Source organism: Eucyclogobius newberryi, unplaced genomic scaffold (assembly GCF_026437365.1).
Source record: "Eucyclogobius newberryi isolate DKJ021-1_F unplaced genomic scaffold, fEucNew1.0.hap1 SCAF_1, whole genome shotgun sequence".
NCBI classification, from domain to species: Eukaryota; Metazoa; Chordata; class Actinopteri; order Gobiiformes; family Gobiidae; genus Eucyclogobius; species Eucyclogobius newberryi.
The window spans coordinates 2,228,063-2,252,077 of NW_027315723.1; the positions used below are offsets into that span (position 1 = coordinate 2,228,063).

A 24,015-nucleotide genomic window follows, 5' to 3' on the forward strand; every position below is an offset into this window, starting at 1 on the left:
CCCCCCCAGACGAAAAATATTACGTCTTTTCAGCTTTCAACCCATTTTGAGATGAACCCTTACTCTTTTAAAGGTGAAAGTCGATTAAATTAAATAATAAAACGGGTGCTTTGCGGGTGGCACAGTGGTTAGGGGTGTTGCACACGTGTGGCTGTGGGTTTGACAACGGCGCTTCTTGAATGTCTCTCCCCTCTCTCTCTCTCTCCCCTCTCTCTCTCTCTCTCTCTCTCCCTCCCTCTCTCTCTCTCTCTCTCTCTCCCTTTCCAACTGTTCTGCTTCTGTTTTACACGTCTCATAGTCAATCAAAGCCGTGTTTCGTGGGATTAAGCCTGTTTTACACTAGTTAAAAAACAGATTTCAGCACGAGCCTGGGATTCTGTAACGACTGATGAAACCGAAACAACCTCCAGTCGTATCATTCAGTGACAAGCTCCGCCCTTTTAACCACAACATCCACAACATCCACAACATCCGCGCTCACTTTACCCCTTTTTTTACCCGCTCAAATCTCATTTAAACGACAGCATATTGAACGTGGACGTCCTCTTTCTCGGCTCCTGAAAGAATTAACGACTTTACATCATTAATACGCATAAATAATCTCAATTAATCGAAGCCAGAAGTCACATTATTCACACCTTTGGCCTCAGCGTTCAATAGAAATAATCATTTGACAAATTGAAAAACAAACTTACTGCACTCTACTAAAGACAAGTGCAAAAAAAGCGTTATTTCTGGCGTCCTAGTCCTAAACGTGTAATAACGATGTAATAACACTGTAATAACACTGTAATAACGCTGTAATAACGGCAAACTAACTGTACTCTTCTAAAGACGAGTGCAAAAAAGAGCGTTATTTATGGCGTCCTATTTCTAAACGTGTAATAACGATGTAATAACACTGAATTAACAGTGTAATAGAGGCAAACTGAGGGTTATTTCCCGCCGGTGGGTCCCGTTTCACTCGCGTTGTGTCCCACGCCTCTAGTTCCTTCTCGCGCGCGGATGAGAACGGTCCGCGCGGAGGGGGACCCGCAGGGGGCGGTTCCGCGGCACTAGGAACGCACAGCGGGAGCGAGAATGTGCAATCTGAGCGGACCCTTCCATTCAGCGCCAATCCTCGCACTTTTGACCCCGTTTTCTGCACCAAATGCACGGACCAGCGCCGCGCACGGCCGCGTGACCGGCGACCGGACCGCGCCACCGCCGGACATGAGCGGCCGGAGCAGCTGACAACGGTTTGTTTTCATTGTTTTGGTCGTTTTTTCTCCGCACAGAGGCTCAACGGACGTAAGTACAATGACCTTTTTCCGCTATTTTTAGGCCGAGTTGTCCCCGTTCGCTGACCACCGCTTAAATAACGCGAACGCCACGCATTTCGAACACGACAGATCGATTAGAGCGAGCAAACCCGGCGTTACATTCGCGTTAGAGCTCGAAATGCTGTTGTTGAATAAATCGTTTTGACGTGTCGGGGACGCATTTTATGTCGCACCGGAGATTTGTAGTTTAATATTGATTTATTTTAGCACGTGGAAACGAGTGATAATACCGTTTCAAGGCTAAATTAATTGAATGTAGTGTTCCATGAATGTTTTATCAATGCAACTGCTCGAAAAGTAGCGTTTTAATTCGAGCCGGGGACGCATTTTGACGCCGTACCGTAGATTTGTAGTCCGTGCGCGGGTTTCTATAACGCTGCGAGACGGTTCGAAAACTACAAAAAACAAATACGCGCGTTACAGCCGTTTGAAAACTTCTAAATCTCTGTCATCAATCAACATAAATAAATTAATAAATATATTTGGATTCAAACAATGTAATTACTAAGTCTATAACAGATTATTTGAAGTAATAACGTGTTCTTTTAGCTCGAGCGACGCCGCTGTTTCGCCCCGTGACGTCATTATTGTGCGACGCAAACCGTGGCAATGTGACTTTTCGGGACAGATTTCAACTAAAATGCGCGTTTTGCATGAACTCTTATGCATCAAAACCTAAATATAAATGATGCTCCAGCTCCCGGACGCGTGGAGTGAGTATCAAATACAAAAAGACTCAGATTTATCACAAATTACAAGAATTATGACTTCATTCTCTGTCAAATGCGATGCTAACGCGCTAGCACAAGAGCAGAGTTTCAATGTTTACGTTTAATAATGTCAAATTACGAGTTTGTACATTTACACATGAAACTGCATATTTACTATTTATTAAAGACATTGTAGTTTGAGGTAATATTTTCACGCTAAATGTCATAAATATGTTGGTAATTGATTCGTTTTGTTTATCTGACTTTCAAATTTGAAGGATGTTTGTGATGATTTCATACAGATGGGATTATGAAGCTGCTGATTACATTATAATGACAAAAAGTCAAATAAATTGCATCAAAATGACGTGATGATAAAAACCCTCATCACAGTTTTAACTAATAACAGCTGTGTTTCCTGTAAATGGCATGACATTTTATTGGTCTAAAGTCCAGACCAGTCCAGTTTTTACTTTTTGTCGTTTTGAGACATGACATTATGACTTATTATGATGATGATTATGTTTCTAGTCAGCAATAGGAACGTCACGATGTCAAACTTCAGTGTTACGGTTATTAGGGGGAAAAACATCCCAATTTAATGATTATTTACAATTATTTTCTATGAAACTGAACTGTCTGAATGAGAAAATGAAGAAAATCAGCCAGATATAAAAGTACTTCATATTTAGATGTGGTTTTCTTAACTATAGATTGAATTAACACAACTTTATTTTGCTTAGAATTTATAATAATAATTTACTAATGTTTTAGTTACTATTATGTTATGACCAAATACCAATAATCTCTCGACAATTATTCTTAATTGTGGCAGTTGCAGTGATGAATCCAGATATCAATTACAGAATAATACAGTTAGTCAATAGATCAGTCATTATTTTACTGTAATTAATTAAAAGTTAAGGCTCCAATGCTTGATGAACTTGTCCTATTTTGATCATTGTGTCCATCATTATGGACCAAACAAACTCTATTTTAGAAGAAAAACTGTGAAATTATTAAATCGAACTGTCAAAAAAGACTCACAAATGTCAGATTTGTATTATTATTATTCACTTTATTAATACATATTCTCTATCTAAAAACTTTCAGTCACATATTTCCACCTTTTTATTTGGTTCAAAATGTGTTTAAAAAGTCTCAATGCTCCATAAACGTGCTGGTTTGACAGTCGACCTGCTCTAATAATCTAATGCTCTCTGATAATAATAATAATAATAATAATAATAATAATAATCCATCCATCCATCCATCTTCTGCCGCTTTATCCGGGGCCGGGTCGCGGGGGCAGCAGTCTGAGCAGGGACTCCCAGACTTCCTTCTCCCCAGACACTTCCTCTAACTCCTCCGGGGGGATCCCGAGGCGTTCCCAGGCCAGCCGAGAGACATAGTCTCTCCAGCGTGTCCTGGGTCTTCCCCGGGGCCTCTTCCCGGTGGGACATGCCTGAAACACCTCCCGAGGGAGGCGCCCAGGAGGCATCCGGAACAGATGCCCGAGCCACCTCAGCTGGCTCCTCTCGACGTGGAGGAGCAGCGGCTCTACTCCGAGCTCCCCCCGTGTGGCCGAGCTCCTCACCTTATCTCTAAGGGAGCGCCCAGCCACCCGGCGGAGGAAACTCATTTCGACCGCTTGTATCCGCGATCTTGTTCTTTCGGTCACTACCCAAAGCTCATGACCATAGGTGAGGGTAGGAACGTAGACCGACCGGTAAATAGAGAGCTTTGCCTTTCGGCTCAGCTCCCTCTTTACCACAACGGTCCGATGCAGCGACTGCATCACTGCAGCCGCTGCACCGATCCGCCTGTCGATCTCACGCTCCATCCTTCCCTCACTCGTGAACAAGACCCCGAGATACTTGAACTCCTCCACTTGGGGCAAGGACACCCCACCCACCTGGAGAGGGCAAGCCACCTTTTTCCGGTCGAGAACCATGGCCTCGGATTTGGAGGTGCTGATTCTCATCCCAGCCGCTTCACACTCGGCTGCAAACCGTCCCAGTGCATGTTGCAGGTCCGGGTTTGATGGAGCCATCAGGACAACATCGTCTGCAAACAGCAGAGATGAGATCCTGTGGTCCCCAAACCGGACCCCCTCCGACCCCTGACTGCGCCTAGAAATTCTGTCCATAAAAATTATGAACAGAACCGGTGACACAGGGCAGCCCTGGCGGAGTCCAACATGCACTGGGAACAGGTCTGACTTACTGCCGGCAATGCGAACACAGCTCCTGCTCCGGTCATACAGGGACCGGACAGCCCTGAGCAAAGGGCCCCGGACCCCGTACTCCCGGAGCACCCCCCAAAGGACACCCCGAGGGACACGGTCAAAAGCCTTCTCCAGATCCACAAAGCACATGTGGACTGGTTGGGCAAACTCCCATGAACCCTCGAGCACCCGATGGAGGGTATAGAGCTGGTCCAGTGTTCCACGACCGGGACGAAAACCACTCTGCTCCTCCTGAATCCGAGGTTCGACTATCGGTCGGATTCTCCTCTCCAGTACCTTGGAATAGACCTTACCAGGGAGGCTTAGGAGTGTGATCCCTCTGTAGTTGGAACACACCCTCCGGTCCCCCTTCTTGAACAGAGGGACCACCACCCCGGTCTGCCAGTCCAGAGGCACGGTCCCCGAACGCCACGCGATGTTGCAGAGACGTGTCAACCAAGACAGTCCTACAACATCCAGATACTTTAGGTACTCAGGGCGGATCTCATCCACCCCCGGAGCCCTGCCACCGAGGAGTTTGCGGACAACCTCAGTGACTTCAGCTTGGGTGATGGATGAGCCAGCCTCCGAGTCCCCGGTCTCTACTTCCTCTTCAGAAGACGTGACTGAGGGATTAAGGAGATCCTCAAAGTATTCCTTCCACCGTCCGACGACATCCCCAGTCGAGGTCAGCAGGCCTCCACCCGCACCGTAAACGGTGTTTGTGAGACACTGCTTCCCCTTCCTGAGGCGCCGGACGGTTTGCCAGAATTTCTTTGGTGCCGACCGATAGTCCTCCTCCATGGCCTCCCCGAACTCCTCCCAGGCCCGGGTTTTTGCCTCTGCGACAGCACGAGCCGCGGCTCGCTTGGCCTGCCGATACCCGTCGATGACCTCCGGAGACCCACAAGCCAGAGTGGCCTGATAGGCCTCCTTCTTTAGTCTGACGGCATCCCTTACTTCCGGTGTCCACCACCGGGTTCGGGGGTTGCCGCCACGACAGGCACCGGAGACCTTGCGACCACAGCTCCGAGCAGCCGCATCAACAATGGAGGCGGAGAACATGGTCCACTCGGACTCAATGTCCCCAGCCTCCCCCGGGACATGGGAGAAGCTCTCCCGGAGGTGCGAGTTGAATATCCTACTGACAGAGGGCTCCACTAGACGTTCCCAACAGACCCTCACAATGCGCTTGGGTCTGCCAAGTCTGTCCGGCTTCCTCCTCCGCCAGCGGATCCAACTCACCACCAGGTGGTGATCGGTTGACAACTCTGCCCCTCTCTTCACCCGAGTGTCCAAGACACGCGGCCGGAGGTCTGATGACACGACAACTAAGTCGATCATTGACCTCCGGCCTAGGGTGTCCTGGTGCCACGTGCACTGATGGACACCCTTGTGCTTGAACATGGTGTTCGTTATGGACAATCCGTGGCTAGCACAGAAGTCCAATAACTGAACACCGCTCGGGTTCAGATCGGGGAAGCCGTTCTTCCCGATCACCCCTCTCCAGGTGTCACTGTCATTGCCCACGTGGGCGTTGAAGTCCCCCAGTAGAACAACGGAGTCCCCGGTCGGTGCACTGTCCAGTACCCCTCCCAAGGACTCCAAGAAGGCCGGGTACTCTGCACTGCTGTTCGGCCCGTAGGCCGCCACAACAGTGAGAGACCTGTCCCCCACCCGAAGGCGGAGGGACGCGACCCTCTCGTTCACCGGGGTAAACTCCAACACGTGGCGGCTGAGCTGAGGGGCTATCAGCAAGCCCACACCAGCCCGCCGCCTCTCCCCGCGGGCAACACCAGAGAAGTGGAGCGTCCAGCCCCTCTCGAGGAGATGGGTTCCAGAGCCCAAACTGTGCGTGGAGGTGAGGCCGACTATATCTAGTCGGTATCGCTCAACCTCCCGCACAAGCTCAGGCTCTTTCCCCCCCAGCGAGGTGACATTCCATGTCCCCAGAGTTAGTCTCTGCGTCTGGAGATCTGGTCGCCGAGGCCCCTGCCGTCGACTGCCGCCCAGATCTCTCTGCACCGGCCCCTTATGGATCCTCCTGCGGGTGGTGGGCCCACGGGAGGGCGGCCCCACGTCGCTCTTTCGGGCTGTGCCCGGCCGGGCCCCGTGGGGTAAGACCCGGCCACCAGGCGCTCGCCATGGAGCACCCATCCCAGGCCTGGCTCCTGGATGGGGCCCCGGTGACGCCGATCCGGGCGACGTGAACTGCCTTGATTGTGTCGTCGTCATAAGAGGCTTCTGAACCGATCTTTGTCTGACCCGTCACCTAGGACCTGTTTGCCTTGGGAGACCCTACCAGGGGCATGAAGCCCCCGACAACATAGCTCCCGGGATCATTCGGGCACTCAAACCCCTCCACCACGTTAAGGTGTCGGTTCAAGGAGGAGAATATAATATAAATAAAAGTTATAATAATAATAATAACTTTTATTTATATAGCGCTTTTCAGTGACCCAAAGACGCTGAACATAATAAAAAAGGGGGTGTATTTACAGACAGGGGGGACAACACGTACAATACACATTAATATACAGAGAAAATGAACAAGACAGAAGAAGAAGAGAGAAAAAGATGGGGATGTAACAGGGGGTAGAAGAGTAGGCAATGGGGTAGAGGAGGCTAGGTGTAGGGGAGGTCATAGGCTTGGGTGAAGAGGTACGTTTCTGTTTCTTTTCCGTTCCTTTCGTGAATAACAACGTGTCGTCTCCTCTCGGTTTCAGCCCCTCCATGTTGCGGCTTCCTGTGAGCGCGCTGGGCTCCTCTCTGCTCCCCCGAGCCGCGCCTCCCTTCGCCCCACGCTTCATCCACAGCCTCGCCTCGCCCGCCTTCCCCCCGTTTTACCCATGGTGCACCGCCACAGCCCCGCCTCCGCTCTGCGCCCCGCCCCCCGCCAGGCCGCCGCTCTTCGCCTACGCCGGGCCCCGCTTCGGACCTAACTTTCGACCGATTTGCACCACAAACGGGCTGAGGATGGAGCGGCCGGAGCGAGGGCGAGAACCGCCCCCGAAGCGACGCAAGAGTTCGGAGGAGATCCAGGCGTCGGCGGCGAGAGGTAGATCGGAAAACGCCGAGGAAAGGACTTGTAAATACAGAACGGACACGGATTTAAAGGATCAAAGTGGAAGACATTTTAGTCGAGAAAAAGACTCGGACAGGACTAAAAAAGCAGGCAATCCACACAGGACGTCGCCTGAACGGGATCGGAGTCGTGGATCGCAGTCCGGAGAGAAGATGGAGGAGGAAGTGGGGAGCTCAAACCCCCGGACGAGCGTCGGAGCAGAAAGACAGAAGACACCGGCCTGGACCAGAGACACACAAGCGCAAAGTGAGAAGGGTAAGTCTGAAGAACACTGGAATTACTTTGGTTTCTCACTTTCTGGCCTCTCACTTCCTGGTCTCTCACTTCCTGGTCTCTGACTTTCTGGTCTCTGACTTTCTGGTCTCTTACTTCCTGGTCTCTCGCACTTTCCTGGTCTCTCTCACTTCCTGGCCTCTCTCACTTCCTGGCCTCTCTCACTTCCTGGCCTCTCTCACTTCCTGGCCTCTCTCACTTCCTGGCCTCTCTCACTTCCTGGCCTCTCTCACTTCCTGGCCTCTCTCACTTCCTGGCCTCTCTCACGTCCTGGTCTCTGTCTTCCTGGTCTCTGTCTTCCTGGTCTCTGTCTTCCTGGTCTCTGTCTTCCTGGTCTCTCACTTCCTGGTCCCTCTCACTTCCTGGCCTCTCACTTCCTGGCCTCTGACTTCCTGGTCTCTCACTTCCTGGCCTCTCACTTCCTGGTCCCTCTCACTTCCTGGTCTCTCACTTCCTGTAAGATGATTTTTTTTAGATTTGATTTTACATCATAAGAAATACAAAATAACAAACATGGCATCATAAAGAAGTGCATAAAGGGTAAAAGTACAAAGAGAGCAGGAGGTTCACTTTCAGCTGGAGTCCAGAGTCATAGGGGATTTCACACATTCAGACATTTCAAGGATTTATGGAGTTAAAAGATTCTCAGAGCCGCGTCACAGGTAGAACATGACATCACAGTTAGAACATGAGATCACAGGAAGAACATGACGTCACAGGAAGAACATGAGATCACAGTTAGAACATGACGTCACAGTTAGAACATGACGTCACAGGTAGAACATGAGATCACAGTTAGAACATGACGTCACAGTTAGAACATGACGTCACAGGTAGAACATGAGATCACAGTTAGAACATGACGTCACAGTTAGAACATGACGTCACAGGTAGAACATGACGTCACAGTTAGAACATGACGTCACAGGTAGAACATGAGATCACAGGTAGAACATGACGTCACAGGTTTTACGTCACAGTTAGAACATGACGTCACAGTTAGAACATGACGTCACAGGTAGAACATGACGTCACAGTTAGAACATGACGTCACAGGTAGAACATGAGATCACAGGTAGAACATGACGTCACAGGTTTTACGTCACAGTTAGAACATGACGTCACAGTTAGAACATGACGTCACAGTTAGAACATGACGTCACAGTTAGAACATGACGTCACAGTTAGAACATGACGTCACAGGTAGAACATGACGTCACAGGTTTTACGTCACAGTTAGAACATGACGTCACAGTTAGAACATGACGTCACAGTTAGAACATGACGTCACAGGTAGAACATGACGTCACAGGTAGAACATGAGATCACAGTTAGAACATGACGTCACAGGTAGAACATGAGATCACAGTTAGAACATGACGTCACAGGTTTTACGTCACAGGTAGAACATGACGTCACAGGTTTTACGTCACAGTTAGAACATGACGTCACAGTTAGAACATGACGTCACAGTTAGAACATGACGTCACAGTTAGAACATGACATCACAGGTAGAACATGACGTCACAGGAAGAATATGACATCACAGTATAATTTTATTTTTACGGCTTGATTCTTTCTTATTTTAATGTTTAGTTTTAAACACATTTTTTATTCACTTACACATCAGACTTTAGTTCTGCTCTTTGTCTTTCAGCTCTGCACAGACAGTGGGAGGCGGCTCCTCGGCGCCGCAGTGACACTCCTCCGCCTCCAGGGGTCACTGTGAGCTTTGACTTCACTGTAATGTCATACAACATCCTGTCTCAGGACCTGCTGCTGGACAACGCTTATCTTTACCGACACTGTCACCCCGGGGTGCTGAGCTGGGACTTCAGACTGTCCAACCTCCTGCGGGAGATTCAGCAGCACGACGCCGACGTGAGGACACTCTAGAGTCCTACACGCTACAGTCACTCTAGAGTCCTACACGCTACAGTCACTCTAGAGTCCTGCACGCTACAGTCACTCTAGAGTCCTACACACTACAGTCACTCTAGACTCCTACACGCTACAGTCACTCTAGACTCCTACACGCTACAGTCACTCTAGACTCCTACACGCTACAGTCACTCTAGAGTCCTACACGCTACAGGCACTCTAGACTCCTACACGCTACAGTCACTCTAGACTCCTACACGCTACAGGCACTCTAGACTCCTACACGCTACAGGCACTCTAGACTCCTACACGCTACAGTCACTCTAGACTCCTACACGCTACAGTCACTCTAGACTCCTACACGCTACAGGCACTCTAGACTCCTACACGCTACAGTCACTCTAGAGTCCTACACGCTACAGGCACTCTAGAGTCCTACACGCTACAGGCACTCTAGACTCCTACACGCTACAGGCACTCTAGACTCCTACACGCTACAGTCACTCTAGACTCCTACACGCTACAGTCACTCTAGACTCCTACACGCTACAGTCACTCTAGACTCCTACACGCTACAGGCACTCTAGACTCCTACACGCTACAGTCACTCTAGACTCCTACACGCTACAGGCACTCTAGACTCCTACACGCTACAGTCACTCTAGACTCCTACACGCTACAGTCACTCTAGACTCCTACACGCTACAGGCACTCTAGACTCCTACACGCTACAGTCACTCTAGACTCCTACATGCTACAGTCACTCTAGAGTCCTACACGCTACAGTCACTCTAGAGTCCTACACGCTACAGTCACTCTAGAGTCCTACACGCTACAGTCACTCTAGAGTCCTACACGCTACAGTCACTCTAGAGTCCTACACGCTACAGTCACTCTAGAGTCCTGCACGCTACAGTCACTCTAGAGTCCTGCACGCTACAGTCACTCTAGAGTCCTGCACGCTACAGTCACTCTAGAGTCCTGCACGCTACAGTCACTCTAGAGTCCTGCACGCTACAGTCACTCTAGACTCCTACACGCTACAGTCACTCTAGACTCCTACACGCAACAGTCACTCTAGACTCCTACACGCTACAGTCACTCTAGACTCCTACACGCTACAGTCACTCTAGACTCCTACACGCTACAGTCACTCTAGACTCCTACACGCTACAGTCACTCTAGAGTCCTACACGCTACAGTCACTCTAGACTCCTACACGCTACAGTCACTCTAGAGTCCTACACGCTACAGTCACTCTAGACTCCTACACGCTACAGTCACTCTAGACTCCTACACGCTACAGTCACTCTACACACAACAGTCTCTCTAGCGGTGTTCTCGCTGAGGGCTGCGGCGGGCCCCCGCCATGATCAAAAGATACCGCCAGGTATTAATACAACGCAAGCACGATACCCGAAAGATATGGAAATCCAATATGATCACACTCGGACACTTATGGCTCTCGTTTACGGCGCACGGCGTAAACGTTAAAAGCTCCGCTTTATTTTGTAAAAGCGTCAAAAAATACGCCGCTCCTAAGTGGCAGAGTGTGATCACATTGGATTTCCATATCGAGCTCCGGTACTTTATGCGAGCGTCCTCCAACCTCAGCCCTGCGAGAACACTGCTCTAGTGAGGCAGCATGTAGATGAACTCAGACTGGTGGTGATCTCATGGACAGTTTTGTCAGTTACAGGTGCAAAGTAAGTCCGCTCTAAGTGTTCAGGTGGTTTTAGGGTCATTTTTTGCCTTGTGGGATTTATAGCATTTTTAATGCCCTGAACATTGTCATTAAAGAATCATGTAAACTCATTACACTTGATGTGGAAATGAGTTCTAACGGCAGCTGAGCTGGAGGGTTTGTTCATCTGTTACTGTGGCAACAGGACACGCCCGTTGTTACTGCAGCTTCCAATTATTTCAGAAAAATATCTTTCCCCAGTTCTACATAAAATGAGGTTGTACATGTACAACTTCTCTCTGTAAATCTCTTGATCAAGAAATACAATTATTAATTAAGAAAAATCTGTCACATAAGGATCTGACATTTAACACAGCATTTTTCAGTGGGTCTGTGTGTTATCTTTTCACTGGGAATATGAATCACATTTCTCAGATTGAGCAGCCTGACTCGCATTTTGTTTTCCCATCTGTGTGATGTGACTACAGAATTAGGCATGGCAAGTTTATTTGTAGAGCACATTTCATACACAAGGCAATTCAAAGTGCTTCACACAGCAGGAAAAATGCATTAAAATCACGAAGAAATTACAGAAACAGAAATACAATAAAATTCCAACTGATTGTCTAAACTAATAAAATCACGAACAAAAGAGAAGAGTGCAAATAAAAAATCCTTTCGTCATATGCGCAGCTAAACAAAACTGTTTTTAGATTAGATTTGAACATTGTCAGAGTAGAAGCCTGTCTCACATCTTCAGGAAGAATGTTCCAGATTTTAGCTGCATAAAACTGAAACACAGATTCTCCATGTTTAGTCCTGACTCTGGCACCAGCAGGAGGCTGGTCCATGTTTAGTCCTGACTCTGGCACCAGCAGGAGGCTGGTCCATGTTTAGTCCTGAGTCTGGCACCAGCAGGAGGCCGGTCCATGTTTAGTCCTGACTCTGGCACCAGCAGGAGGCCGCTCCATGTTTAGTCCTGACTCTGGCACCAGCAGGAGGCCGCTCCATGTTTAGTCCTGACTCTGGCACCAGCAGGAGGCCGCTCCATGTTTAGTCCTGACTCTGGCACCAGCAGGAGGCCGGTCCATGTTTTGTCCTGACTCTGGCACCAGCAGGAGGCCGGTCCCTGAGGTCCTCCGAGTCTGAGATGGTTCATATGGCACTAACATGTCTGAGATGTACTTTGGTGCTTGGCCATGGAGAGACTTGTACACAAGCAGAGCTGCTTTAAAGTCTCTTCTCTGAGCCACAGGGGCCAGTTAGCACTAGAGGGGGCTGTTGTTACACAGGGCCCCTGAAGAACAGTCACTCTAGTGTCGTAAAGACAATGTTTAAAAAAGAAAGTGCATCATAAATGTTTCATATTTGCTCTTGTTTGGATTCTGCTGTAGATCCTGTGTCTCCAGGAGGTTCAGGAGGATCACTTTGTGCATCAGATCAGACCTGCTCTGGAGGCTCTGGGTAAAACCCTGAACTGCTTTATCGTCCTTCATTTGAGACATGTTGTGATACTCTTCAGTTATAATGCTCTTTGTGTGTTTGTGTGTGTTAAATGTCATAAGTGTGTGTGTTTGTGTGTGTTAAATGTCATAAGTGTGTGTGTTTGTGTGTGTTAAATGTCATAAGTTTGTGTGTTTGTGTGTGTTGAATGTCATAAGTTTGTGTGTTTGTGTGTGTTAAATGTCATAAGTTTGTGTGTTTGTGTGTGTTAAATGTCTTAAGTTTGTGTGTTTGTGTGTGTTAAATGTCATAAGTTTGTGTGTTTGTGTGTGTTAAATGTCATAAGTTTGTGTGTGTTAAATGTCATAAGTTTGTGTGTTTGCGTGTGTTAAATGTAAGTTTGTGTGTTTGTGTGTGTTAAATGTCATAAGTTTGTGTGTTAAATGTCATAAGTTTATGTGTTTGTGTGTGTTAAATGTCTTAAGTTTGTGTGTTTGTGTGTGTTAAATGTCTTAAGTTTGTGTGTTTGTGTGTGTTAAATGTCTTAAGTTTGTGTGTTTGTGTGTGTTAAATGTCATAAGTTTGTGTGTGTGTTAAATGTAAGTTTGTGTGTTTGTGTGTGTTAAATGTCGTAAGTTTGTGTGTTTGTGTGTGTTAAATGTCATAAGTTTGTGTGTTTGTGTGTGTTAAATGTCTTAAGTTTGTGTGTTTGTGTGTGTTAAATGTCATAAGTTTGTGTGTGTTAAATGTCATAAGTTTGTGTGTTTGCGTGTGTTAAATGTAAGTTTGTGTGTTTGTGTGTGTTAAATGTCATAAGTTTGTGTGTTAAATGTCATAAGTTTATGTGTTTGTGTGTGTTAAATGTCTTAAGTTTGTGTGTTTGTGTGTGTTAAATGTCTTAAGTTTGTGTGTTTGTGTGTGTTAAATGTCATAAGTTTGTGTGTGTGTTAAATGTAAGTTTGTGTGTTTGTGTGTGTTAAATGTCGTAAGTTTGTGTGTTTGTGTGTGTTAAATGTCTTAAGTTTGTGTCTTTGTGTGTTAAATGTCATAAGTTTGTGTGTTTGTGAGTGTTAAATGTCATAAGTTTGTGTGTGTTTGTGTGTGTTAAATGTCATATGTTTGTGTGTTTGTGTGTGTTAAATGTCATTAGTTTGTGTGTGTTAAATGTCATAAGTTTGTGTGTTTGTGTGTGTTAAATGTCATAAGTTTGTGAGTGTTAAATGTCATAAGTTTGTGTGTGTTAAATGTCATAAGTTTGTGTGTTTGTGTGTGTTAAATGTCTTAAGTTTGTGTGTGTTAAATGTCATAAGTTTGTGTGTTTGTGTGTGTTAAATGTCATAAGTTTGTGTGTTTGTGTGTGTTAAATGTCATAAGTTTGTGTGTGTTTGTGTGTGTTAAATGTCATAAGTTTGTGTGTTTGTGTGTGTTAAATGTCTTAAGTTTGTGTGTTTGTGTGTGTTAAATGTCATAAGTTTGTGTTTGTGTGTGTTAAATGTCTTAAGTTTGTGTGTGTTTGTGTGTGTTAAATGTCATAAGTTTGTGTGTTTGTGTGTGTTAAATGTCATAAGTTTGTGTGTGTTAAATGTCATAAGTTTGTGTGTGTTAAATGTCATAAGTTTGTGTGTGTTAAATGTCATAAGTTTGTGTGTTTGTGTGTGTTAAATGTCATAAGTTTATGTGTTTGTGTGTGTTAAATGTCATAAGTTTGTGTGTGTTAAATGTCATAAGTTTGTGTGTTTGTGTGTGTTAAATGTAAGTTTGTGTGTTTGTGTGTGTTAAATGTTGTGTGTTTGTGTGTGTTAAATGTCATAAGTTTGTGTGTGTTAAATGTCATAAGTTTGTGTGTGTTAAATGTCATAAGTTTGTGTGTTTGTGTGTGTTGAATGTCATAAGTTTGTGTGTTTGTGTGTGTTAAATGTCATAAGTTTGTGTGTTTGTGAGTGTTAAATGTCATAAGTTTGTGTGTTTGTGTGTGTTAAATGTCATAAGTTTGTGTGTGTTAAATGTCATAAGTTTGTGTGTTTGTGTGTGTTAAATGTCATAAGTTTGTGTGTTTGTGTGTGTTAAATGTCATAAGTTTGTGTGTTTGTGTGTGTTAAATGTCATAAGTTTGTGTGTGTTTGTGTGTGTTAAATGTCATAAGTTTGTGTCTTCAGGTTACAAATGTGTGTACAAGAAGCGCACTGGGAACAAGTCCGACGGCTGCGCTGTGGTCTACAGAAGGTCCCGCCTCTCTCTGCTCTCGTCCAATCCCGTGGAGTTTTACCGACGCGGCGACACCCTCCTGGACCGGGACAACGTGGGATTGGTGGTTCGTCTGAGCGTGACCTCTGACCCCACCTCCTGCATCTGCGTGGCCAACACTCACCTTCTGTACAACCCTCGACGCGGCGACATCAAACTGGCTCAGCTCGCCATCCTATTGGCCGAGGTCAGCCGCTTGTCCCGCCTACCAGACGGCTCGTCCAATCCCGTGTTGGTGTGCGGGGACTTTAACTCCACCCCCTCCAGTCCGCTCTACAGGTTTCTGACCACGGGAAAACTGGACTACAGAGGCCTGGCCATCGGCATGGTGAGAGTCTTTTATTTATCTTATGGTACACGGAGACATTTCAACTGTCCTGAACATGTGGCCCGCGCTGATGGTCCCATTTCAACTGTCCTGAACATGTGGCCCGCTCTGATGGTCCCATTTCAACTGTCCTGAACATGTGGCCCGCTGTGATGGTCCCATTTCAACTGTCCTGAACATGTGGCCCGCTCTGATGGTCCCATTTCAACTGTCCTGAACATGTGGCCCGCTCTGATGGTCCCATTTCAACTGTCCTGAACATGTGGCCCGCTCTGATGGTCCCATTTCAACTGTCCTGAACATGTGGCCCGCTGTGATGGTCCCATTTCAACTGTCCTGAACATGTGGCCCGCTCTGATGGTCCCAATTCAACTGTCCTGAACATGTGGCCCGCTCTGATGGTCCCATTTCAACTGTCCTGAACATGTGGCCCGCTCTGATGGTCCCATTTCAACTGTCCTGAACATGTGGCCCGCTCTGATGGTCCCATTTCAACTGTCCTGAACATGTGGCCCGCTCTGATGGTCCCATTTCAACTGTCCTGAACATGTGGCCCGCTCTGATGGTCCCATTTCAACTGTCCTGAACATGTGGCCCGCTGTGATGGTCCCATTTCAACTGTCCTGAACATGTGGCCCGCTCTGATGGTCCCATTTCAACTGTCCTGAACATGTGGCCCGCTCTGATGGTCCCATTTCAACTGTCCTGAACATGTGGCCCGCTCTGATGGTCCCATTTCAACTGTCCTGAACATGTGGCCCGCTCTGATGGTCCCATTTCAACTGTCCTGAACATGTGGCCCGCTCTGATGGTCCCATTTCAACTGTCCTGAACATGTGGCCCGCTGTGATGGTCCCATTTCAACTGTCCTGAACATGTGGCCCGCTGTGATGGTCCCATTTCAACTGTCCTGAACATGTGGCCCGCTCTGATGGTCCCATTTCAACTGTCCTGAACATGTGGCCCGCTCTGATGGTCCCATTTCAACTGTCCTGAACATGTGGCCCGCTCTGATGGTCCCATTTCAACTGTCCTGAACATGTGGCCCGCTCTGATGGTCCCATTTCAACTGTCCTGAACATGTGGCCCGCTGTGATGGTCCCATTTCAACTGTCCTGAACATGTGGCCCGCTGTGATGGTCCCATTTCAACTGTCCTGAACATGTGGCCCGCTCTGATGGTCCCATTTCAACTGTCCTGAACATGTGGCCCGCTCTGATGGTCCCATTTCAACTGTCCTGAACATGTGGCCCGCTCTGATGGTCCCATTTCAACTGTCCTGAACATGTGGCCCGCTCTGATGGTCCCAATTCAACTGTCCTGAACATGTGGCCCGCTCTGATGGTCCCAATTCAACTGTCCTGAACATTTGGCCCGCTCTGATGGTCCCAATTCAACTGTCCTGAACATTTGGCCCGCTCTGATGGTCCCATTTCAACTGTCCTGAACATGTGGCCCGCTCTGATGGTCCCATTTCAACTGTCCTGAACATGTGGCCCGCTCTGATGGTCCCATTTCAACTGTCCTGAACATGTGGCCCGCTCTGATGGTCCCATTTCAACTGTCCTGAACATGTGGCCCGCTCTGATGGTCCCAATTCAACTGTCCTGAACATGTGGCCCGCTCTGATGGTCCCAATTCAACTGTCCTGAACATTTGGCCCGCTCTGATGGTCCCATTTCAACTGTCCTGAACATGTGGCCCGCTCTGATGGTCCCATTTCAACTGTCCTGAACATGTGGCCCGCTCTGATGGTCCCATTTCAACTGTCCTGAACATGTGGCCCGCTCTGATGGTCCCATTTCAACTGTCCTGAACATGTGGCCCGCTCTGATGGTCCCATTTCAACTGTCCTGAACATGTGGCCCGCTCTGATGGTCCCATTTCAACTGTCCTGAACATGTGGCCCGCTCTGATGGTCCCATTTCAACTGTCCTGAACATGTGGCCCGCTCTGATGGTCCCATTTCAACTGTCCTGAACATGTGGCCCGCTCTGATGGTCCCATTTCAACTGTCCTGAACATGTGGCCCGCTCTGATGGTCCCATTTCAACTGTCCTGAACATGTGGCCCGCTCTGATGGTCCCATTTCAACTGTCCTGAACATGTGGCCCGCTCTGATGGTCCCATTTCAACTGTCCTGAACATGTGGCCCGCTCTGATGGTCCCATTTCAACTGTCCTGAACATGTGGCCCGCTCTGATGGTCCCATTTCAACTGTCCTGAACATGTGGCCCGCTCTGATGGTCCCATTTCAACTGTCCTGAACATGTGGCCCGCTCTGATGGTCCCATTTCAACTGTCCTGAACATGTGGCCCGCTCTGATGGTCCCATTTCAACTGTCCTGAACATGTGGCCCGCTCTGATGGTCCCATTTCAACTGTCCTGAACATGTGGCCCGCTCTGATGGTCCCATTTCAACTGTCCTGAACATGTGGCCCGCTCTGATGGTCCCATTTCAACTGTCCTGAACATGTGGCCCGCTCTGATGGTCCCATTTCAACTGTCCTGAACATGTGGCCCGCTCTGATGGTCCCATTTCAACTGTCCTGAACATGTGGCCCGCTCTGAGACTCAAGAGGACTTGGGAGGAGGACTCAGAGGAGGACTCAGGGGAGGACTCAGGAGGAGGACTCAGGAGGAGGACTCAGGAGGAGGACTCAGAGGAGGACTCAGGGGAGGACTCAGGAGGAGGACTCAGAGGAGGACTCAGGAGGAGGACTCAGAGGAGGACTCAGGAGGAGGACTCAGAGGAGGACTCAGAGGAGGACTCAGGAGGAGGACTCAGGAGGAGGACTCAGAGGAGGACTCAGGAGGAGGACTCAGGAGGAGGACTCAGGAGGAGGACTCAGGAGGAGGACTCAGGAGGAGGACTCAGGAGGAGGACTCGGTGAATATAACAATAGTTTCTTGTGTTGCAGGTTTCTGGGCAGGAGCAGAATCCTGGAGGTCAGCGTCGGCTCTGCTCTCCTCTCTGGTCCCACAGTTTGGGCATCTCCAGCTCCTGTCAGTACCAGGAGAAGAACCGTGGGAAGAACCATGAGAAGAACCAGGAGAAGAACCAGGAGAAGAACCAGGAGAAGAACCATGAGAAGAACCAGGAGAAGAACCAGGAGAAGAACCAGGACAGGGCTGCACAGCAGAGCAGGACGCAGGAGACTCAGGAGACATCAGTGTCTAATAGTCCCACAGGTTTAGTTACATTTGTTCTAATTATTTGATTGACGCTCATGAATTCAGACGTTCTGATGGTTTGAACCATGTGCTTCAGATGTGGGAGGAGCTTCAGATGTGGGAGGAGCTTCAGATGTGGGAGGCGCTTCAGATGTGGGAGGCGCTTCAGATGTGGGAGGAGCTTCAGATGTGGGAGGAGCTTCAGATGTGGGAGGAGCTTCAGATGTGGGAGGCGCTTCAGATGTGGGAGGCGCTTCAGATGTGGGAGGAGCCATCTCAGAGCTGAGCGTGGAGGACCTGAGCCCTGAGGACGTCTTAAACAGGTACTCTTACTTCCCTTTTGTCAGGCCCTCCAGTGCTTCAGAGGTTGCCATGGAGATATGACTGTAGTTGTATTAACAGCGCCTCCTGTAGTGCGCCTCCTGTAGTGCGCCCCCTGTAGTGCGCCCCCTGTAGTGCGCCCCCTGTAGTGCGCCTCCTGTACCTGTAATGCGCCCCCTGTAGTGCGCCTCCTGTAGTGCGCCCCCTGTAGTGCGCCCCCTGTAGTGCGCCCCCTGTAGTGCGCCCCCTGTAGTGCGCCTCCTGTAGTGCGCCCCCTGTAGTGCGCCCCCTGTAGTGCGCCCCCTGTAGTGCGCCCCCTGTAGTGCGCCCCCTGTAGTGCGCCCCCTGTAGCGCGCCCCCTGTAGCGCGCCCCCTGTAGCGCGCCCCCTGTAGCGCGCCCCCTGTAGCGCGCCCCCTGTAGCGCGCCCCCTGTAGCGCGCCTCCTGTACCTCTAGTGCACCTCCTGTAGTGCGCCCCCTGTAGCGCGCCCCCTGTAGCGCGCCTCCTGTACCTCTAGTGCACCTCCTGTAGTGCGCCCCCTGTAGTGCGCCCCCTGTAGTGCGCCCCCTGTAGTGCGCCCCCTGTAGTGCGCCTCCTGTACCTCCTGTAGTGCGCCCCCTGTAGCGCGCCCCCTGTAGTGCGCCCCCTGTAGTGCGCCCCCTGTAGTGCGCCTCCTGTACCTCCTGTAGTGCGGCTCCTGTAGTGCGCCTCCTGTAGTGCGCCTCCTGTAGTGCGCCTCCTGTAGTGCGCCTCCTGTAGTGCGCCTCCTGCTGACGCTCTGTGAAACTGCTGCAGGTGGAGAATTCAACACAATCTGAAGCTTCAGTCGTCGTACGACCACAAGAGTCGAGACGGACGAGACGAGATCACCACCTGCCACTCAAGGACGGCCATGACCGTGGACTACATCCTCTACACTGCAGGTACTACAAGTACTACTGCAGGTACTACTGCAGGTACTACATCCTCTACACTGCAGGTACTACAAGTACTACTGCAGGTACTACTGCAGGTACTACATCCTCTACACTGCAGGTACTACAAGTACTACTGCAGGTACTACTGCAGGTACTACATCCTCTACACTGCAGGTACTACAAGTACTACTGCAGGTACTACATCCTCTACACTGCAGGTACTACAAGTACTACTGCAGGTACTACTGCAGGTACTACATCCTCTACACTGCAGGTACTACAAGTACTACTGCAGGTACTACATCCTCTACACTGCAGGTACTACAAGTACTACTGCAGGTACTACTGCAGGTACTACATCCTCTACACTGCAGGTACTACAAGTACTACTGCAGGTACTACTGCAGGTACTACATCCTCTACACTGCAGGTACTACAAGTACTACTGCAGGTACTACATCCTCTACACTGCAGGTACTACAAGTACTACTGCAGGTACTACATCCTCTACACTGCAGGTACTACAAGTACTACTGCAGGTACTACATCCTCTACACTGCAGGTACTACATCCTCTACACTGCAGGTACTACAAGTACTACTGCAGGTACTACTGCAGGTACTACATCCTCTACACTGCAGGTACTACAAGTACTACTGCAGGTACTACATCCTCTACACTGCAGGTACTACAAGTACTATGCAGGTACTACATCCTCTACACTGCAGGTACTACAAGTACTACTGCAGGTACTACATCCTCTACACTGCAGGTACTACAATTACTACTGCAGGTACTACATCCTCTACACTGCAGTTACTACAAGTACTACTGCAGGTACTACATCCTCTACACTGCAGGTACTACAAGTACTACTGCAGGTACTACAAGTACTACTGCAGGTACTACTGCAGGTACTACATCCTCTACACTGCAGTTACTACAAGTACTACTGCAGGTACTACATCCTCTACACTGCAGGTACTACAAGTACTACCGCAGGTACTACAAGTACTACTGCAGGTACTACTGCAGGTACTACATCCTCTACACTGCAGGCAAGTCAAGTTTATTTTTAGAGTACAATTCATATATGACCCTGACTCTGGCACCAGCAGGAGGCCGGTCCATGTTTAGTCCTGACTCTGGCACCAGCAGGAGGCCGGTCCATGTTTAGTCCTGACTCTGGCACCAGCAGGAGGCCGGTCCATGTTTAGTCCTGACTCTGGCACCAGCAGGAGGCCGGTCCATGTTTAGTCCTGACTCTGGCACCAGCAGGAGGCCGGTCCATGTTTAGTCCTGACTCTGGCACCAGCAGGAGGCCGCTCCATGTTTAGTCCTGCATTAACCCGAGCCCCTCCTCTCTTCACAGACTCATCTAGCCCCTCCCCCTCGTCTCTTCCTGGTGGGCGGGGCCTGCAGCTGCTCGGGAGGCTCTCATTGGTCGGTCGCTCTGATCTGGAGCAGGTGAACGGTTTGCCCAATCAGAACCACTCGTCGGACCACCTGCCTCTGCTCGCTCGCTTCAGGCTGCGGCGGTAACCACGACGACCTTGACTTCTGTACGGCATCGATCGACCTGAGGAGGAAATGACATCACTGATCACTGCGTTCATGAAGGAACTCTCACGAGCCGCGTCTCGACCGCTGGAACCTTTCAGTTAAAGTTCATCAGTCAAAGTTCTTTAGTTAAAGTTCCTCAGTGTCTTGCTCATGGGCCTCGGCACAAACTCGACTCACACTTCTAATAAACACAACCTAAATCCTCCTGAAACGTTCTAATCCTGAGGTCGATCCGAGCGACAGAAAGACACTTAGTAATTCCAGCGTGTGTGTGAGGGGCGTGGCTAAAGCTAGGGTGTGTGAGGGGCGTGGCTAAAGCTAGGGTGTGTGAGGGGCGTGGCTAAAGCTAGGGTGTGTGAGGGGCGTGGCTAAAGCAAGGGTGTGTGAGGGGCGTGGCTAAAGCTAGCGTGCACAGGAACAGTTTTGCCTCATTTCTTTGACTTCTCTCAAAACCTCTACGCTGCGTTTGAACCTCTCTTTATGTCATGCTAATGCTAATGCTAATGCCAGACGCATTATGACCTGGAGCGGCCATAAACTGGAAACAGCTGTTGCTACCGCGCTATGCTAGCTCTGCGTCGCTTCGGCTCGTTAGCATCAGCGGTGATCTGAGGCTGAACTCGTCGGCGCTGAAGTGAGTTTCCGAGGTCACATGACCCGCCTTTGAAACAGACTCCGCCCACATAAGGAAGTAAACCAAGAAAAAAAGGTTTAAAGTGTTGGTTTATGAATTAATTATTATTATAATAACATTGTGTAAAAAGTTCAATCTAAAACTTAATTTTGGACATTTATTTTAAATTTTTCCAAAGAAAATCTTCAGGATAAATATGAAAACTTTATTTTAAAGGTTGAATGGACGATTTTTTTGGCCCAAATCTGAGTCTCATTTCCTGGTGGTGTGAACTGTCCATTTGTCCTGTCATGTGTCAATCATAAAATGCACTTACCGCTCACCTGCAGCCGCGTGCGGCTCGTCCCACATTACCTCGTGCCTAAGCGCATGGATCTATCATAATATAGTTCCCTCAGTGTACGGGACAAAATGAAGACGGAGAAAGACAGTTCGAGCTGACGCAGAAGACGGAAATCTACAGGAGACGAGAGATGCGATGTGATCCGTTGCGCTAATAAACAAACGCACATGTGTGTTGTATCAGTCCGCACGGGGGAGTGGCATGAGCGCGGGGGAGTGGCATGAGCTCGGGGGAGTGGCATGAGCTCGGGGGAGTGGCATGAGCTCGGGGGAGTGGCATGAGCTCGGGGGAGTGGCATGAGCACGGGGGAGTGGCATGAGCTCGGGGGAGTGGCATGAGCGCGGGGGAGTGGCATGAGCGCGGGGGAGTGGCATGAGCTCGGGGGAGTGGCATGAGCTCGGGGGAGTGGCATGAGCTCGGGGGAGTGGCATGAGCACGGGGGAGTGGCATGTGTTTGCAAAGCGCCAAAAAATCGTCCATTGCGGCTTTAATGTTTTAGACTGTAAAATTATAGTTTGTTATTTTTAAACTTTTATTGTTGTTGCTTAAATCAGTGAATTAAAGAAAGACATTTAGACTTTTAAGATTTTGACAGATTAAAGTTTTATCAAATACACTGTTTTTATGAACAATTTAAGTTTGAAAAATGAGTAAAAAGTGTCGTAAAAAGATCCCAACAATTTCTAAAACAAGAACGACCTGAAAGAGATAAATGTAGTTTTATTTTTACTCCTCGTTGTGGTTTGATCTTTTATCATCAACATCATAATGTCTCTTCTTCACTTTCACAAACACGACTTGTACATATTTTACAGTTTTATTTTTATAGTTGTTTGAAGTTGTTTCATAATTAAAGCTGAATTGAAGCTGATGTTTGTGTTTCTGTGATGCTTGTTCTGCCTGTGTCAGAGGAGGTTGTGGGCGGGGCCTAACAGCAGGTTGTGGGCGGTTGTGTGTCTTGTGTGTGTGTGTGTGTCGTGTGTTGTGTGTGTTGTGTGTGTTCTTGTGTGTTGTGTGTGTGTCATGTGTGTTGTGTGTGTGTGTGTTTGTCATGTGTGTGTGTCCTGTGTGTGTGTGTCATGTGTGTTGTGTGTGTGTGTCATGTGTGTGTGTGTGTTCTTGTGTGTGTGTGTGTGTCGTGTGTGTGTCATGTGTGTTGTGTGTGTTCTTGTGTGTGTGTGTGTCGTGTGTTGTGTGTGTGTCATGTGTGTTGTGTGTGTCATGTGTGTTGTGTGTGTGTGTCATGTGTGTGTGTGTGTTCTTGTGTGTGTGTGTGTGTCGTGTGTGTGTCATGTGTGTTGTGTGTGTTCGTGTGTGTGTGTGTGTGTCATGTGTGTGTGTCATGTGTGTGTGTGTGTGTGTCATGTGTGTCGTGTGTGTGTCATGTGTGTTGTGTGTGTTCTTGTGTGTGTGTGTGTCATGTGTGTTGTGTGTGTTCTTGTGTGTTGTGTGTGTGTCATGTGTGTTGTGTGTTGTGTGTGTGTCATGTGTGTTGTGTGTGTTCTTGTGTGTGTCATGTGTGTTGTGTGTGTGTCATGTGTGTTGTGTGTTTGTCATGTGTATTGTGTGTGTTCTTGTATGTGTGTGTGTCATGTGTGTTGTGTGTGTTCTTGTATGTGTGTGTGTCATGTGTGTTGTGTGTGTTCTTGTATGTGTGTGTGTCATGTGTGTTGTGTGTGTGTCATGTGTGTTGTGTGTGTTCTTGTATGTGTGTGTGTCATGTGTGTTGTGTGTGTGTCATGTGTGTTGTGTGTGTTCTTGTATGTGTGTGTGTCATGTGTGTTGTGTGTGTGTCATGTGTGTTGTGTGTGTTCTTGTGTGTGTGTGTGTGTCATGTGTGTGTGTGTCGTGACCTTCAGCTGCAG

General features: G+C 48.6%; 1 protein-coding gene across 2 annotated transcripts; it reads left to right on the forward strand.

Annotated features, from left to right (window-relative positions):
• Positions 1 to 1,082: 1,082 nt before the first annotated feature.
• Positions 1,083 to 22,239, forward strand: angel2 (angel homolog 2 (Drosophila)). 2 transcript variants are annotated; one of them, XM_072464432.1, is made up of 9 exons: positions 1,083 to 1,290; positions 6,986 to 7,599; positions 9,275 to 9,498; positions 12,577 to 12,646; positions 14,782 to 15,197; positions 18,120 to 18,390; positions 18,470 to 18,695; positions 19,489 to 19,616; positions 20,983 to 22,226. In XM_072464432.1, the coding sequence occupies exons 2-9, from the start codon at positions 6,993 to 6,995 to the stop codon at positions 21,150 to 21,152; spliced, it is 2,112 nt and encodes a 703-aa protein (XP_072320533.1). In that variant the 5' UTR covers positions 1,083 to 1,290; positions 6,986 to 6,992; the 3' UTR covers positions 21,153 to 22,226. The 2 variants fall into 2 exon arrangements, with proteins under 2 accessions (XP_072320533.1, XP_072320335.1); XM_072464234.1 differs by lacking the exon at positions 1,083 to 1,290 and adding an exon at positions 1,907 to 2,035 and having other exon boundaries at positions 20,983 to 22,239.
• The last annotated feature ends 1,776 nt before the right edge of the window (positions 22,240 to 24,015 follow it).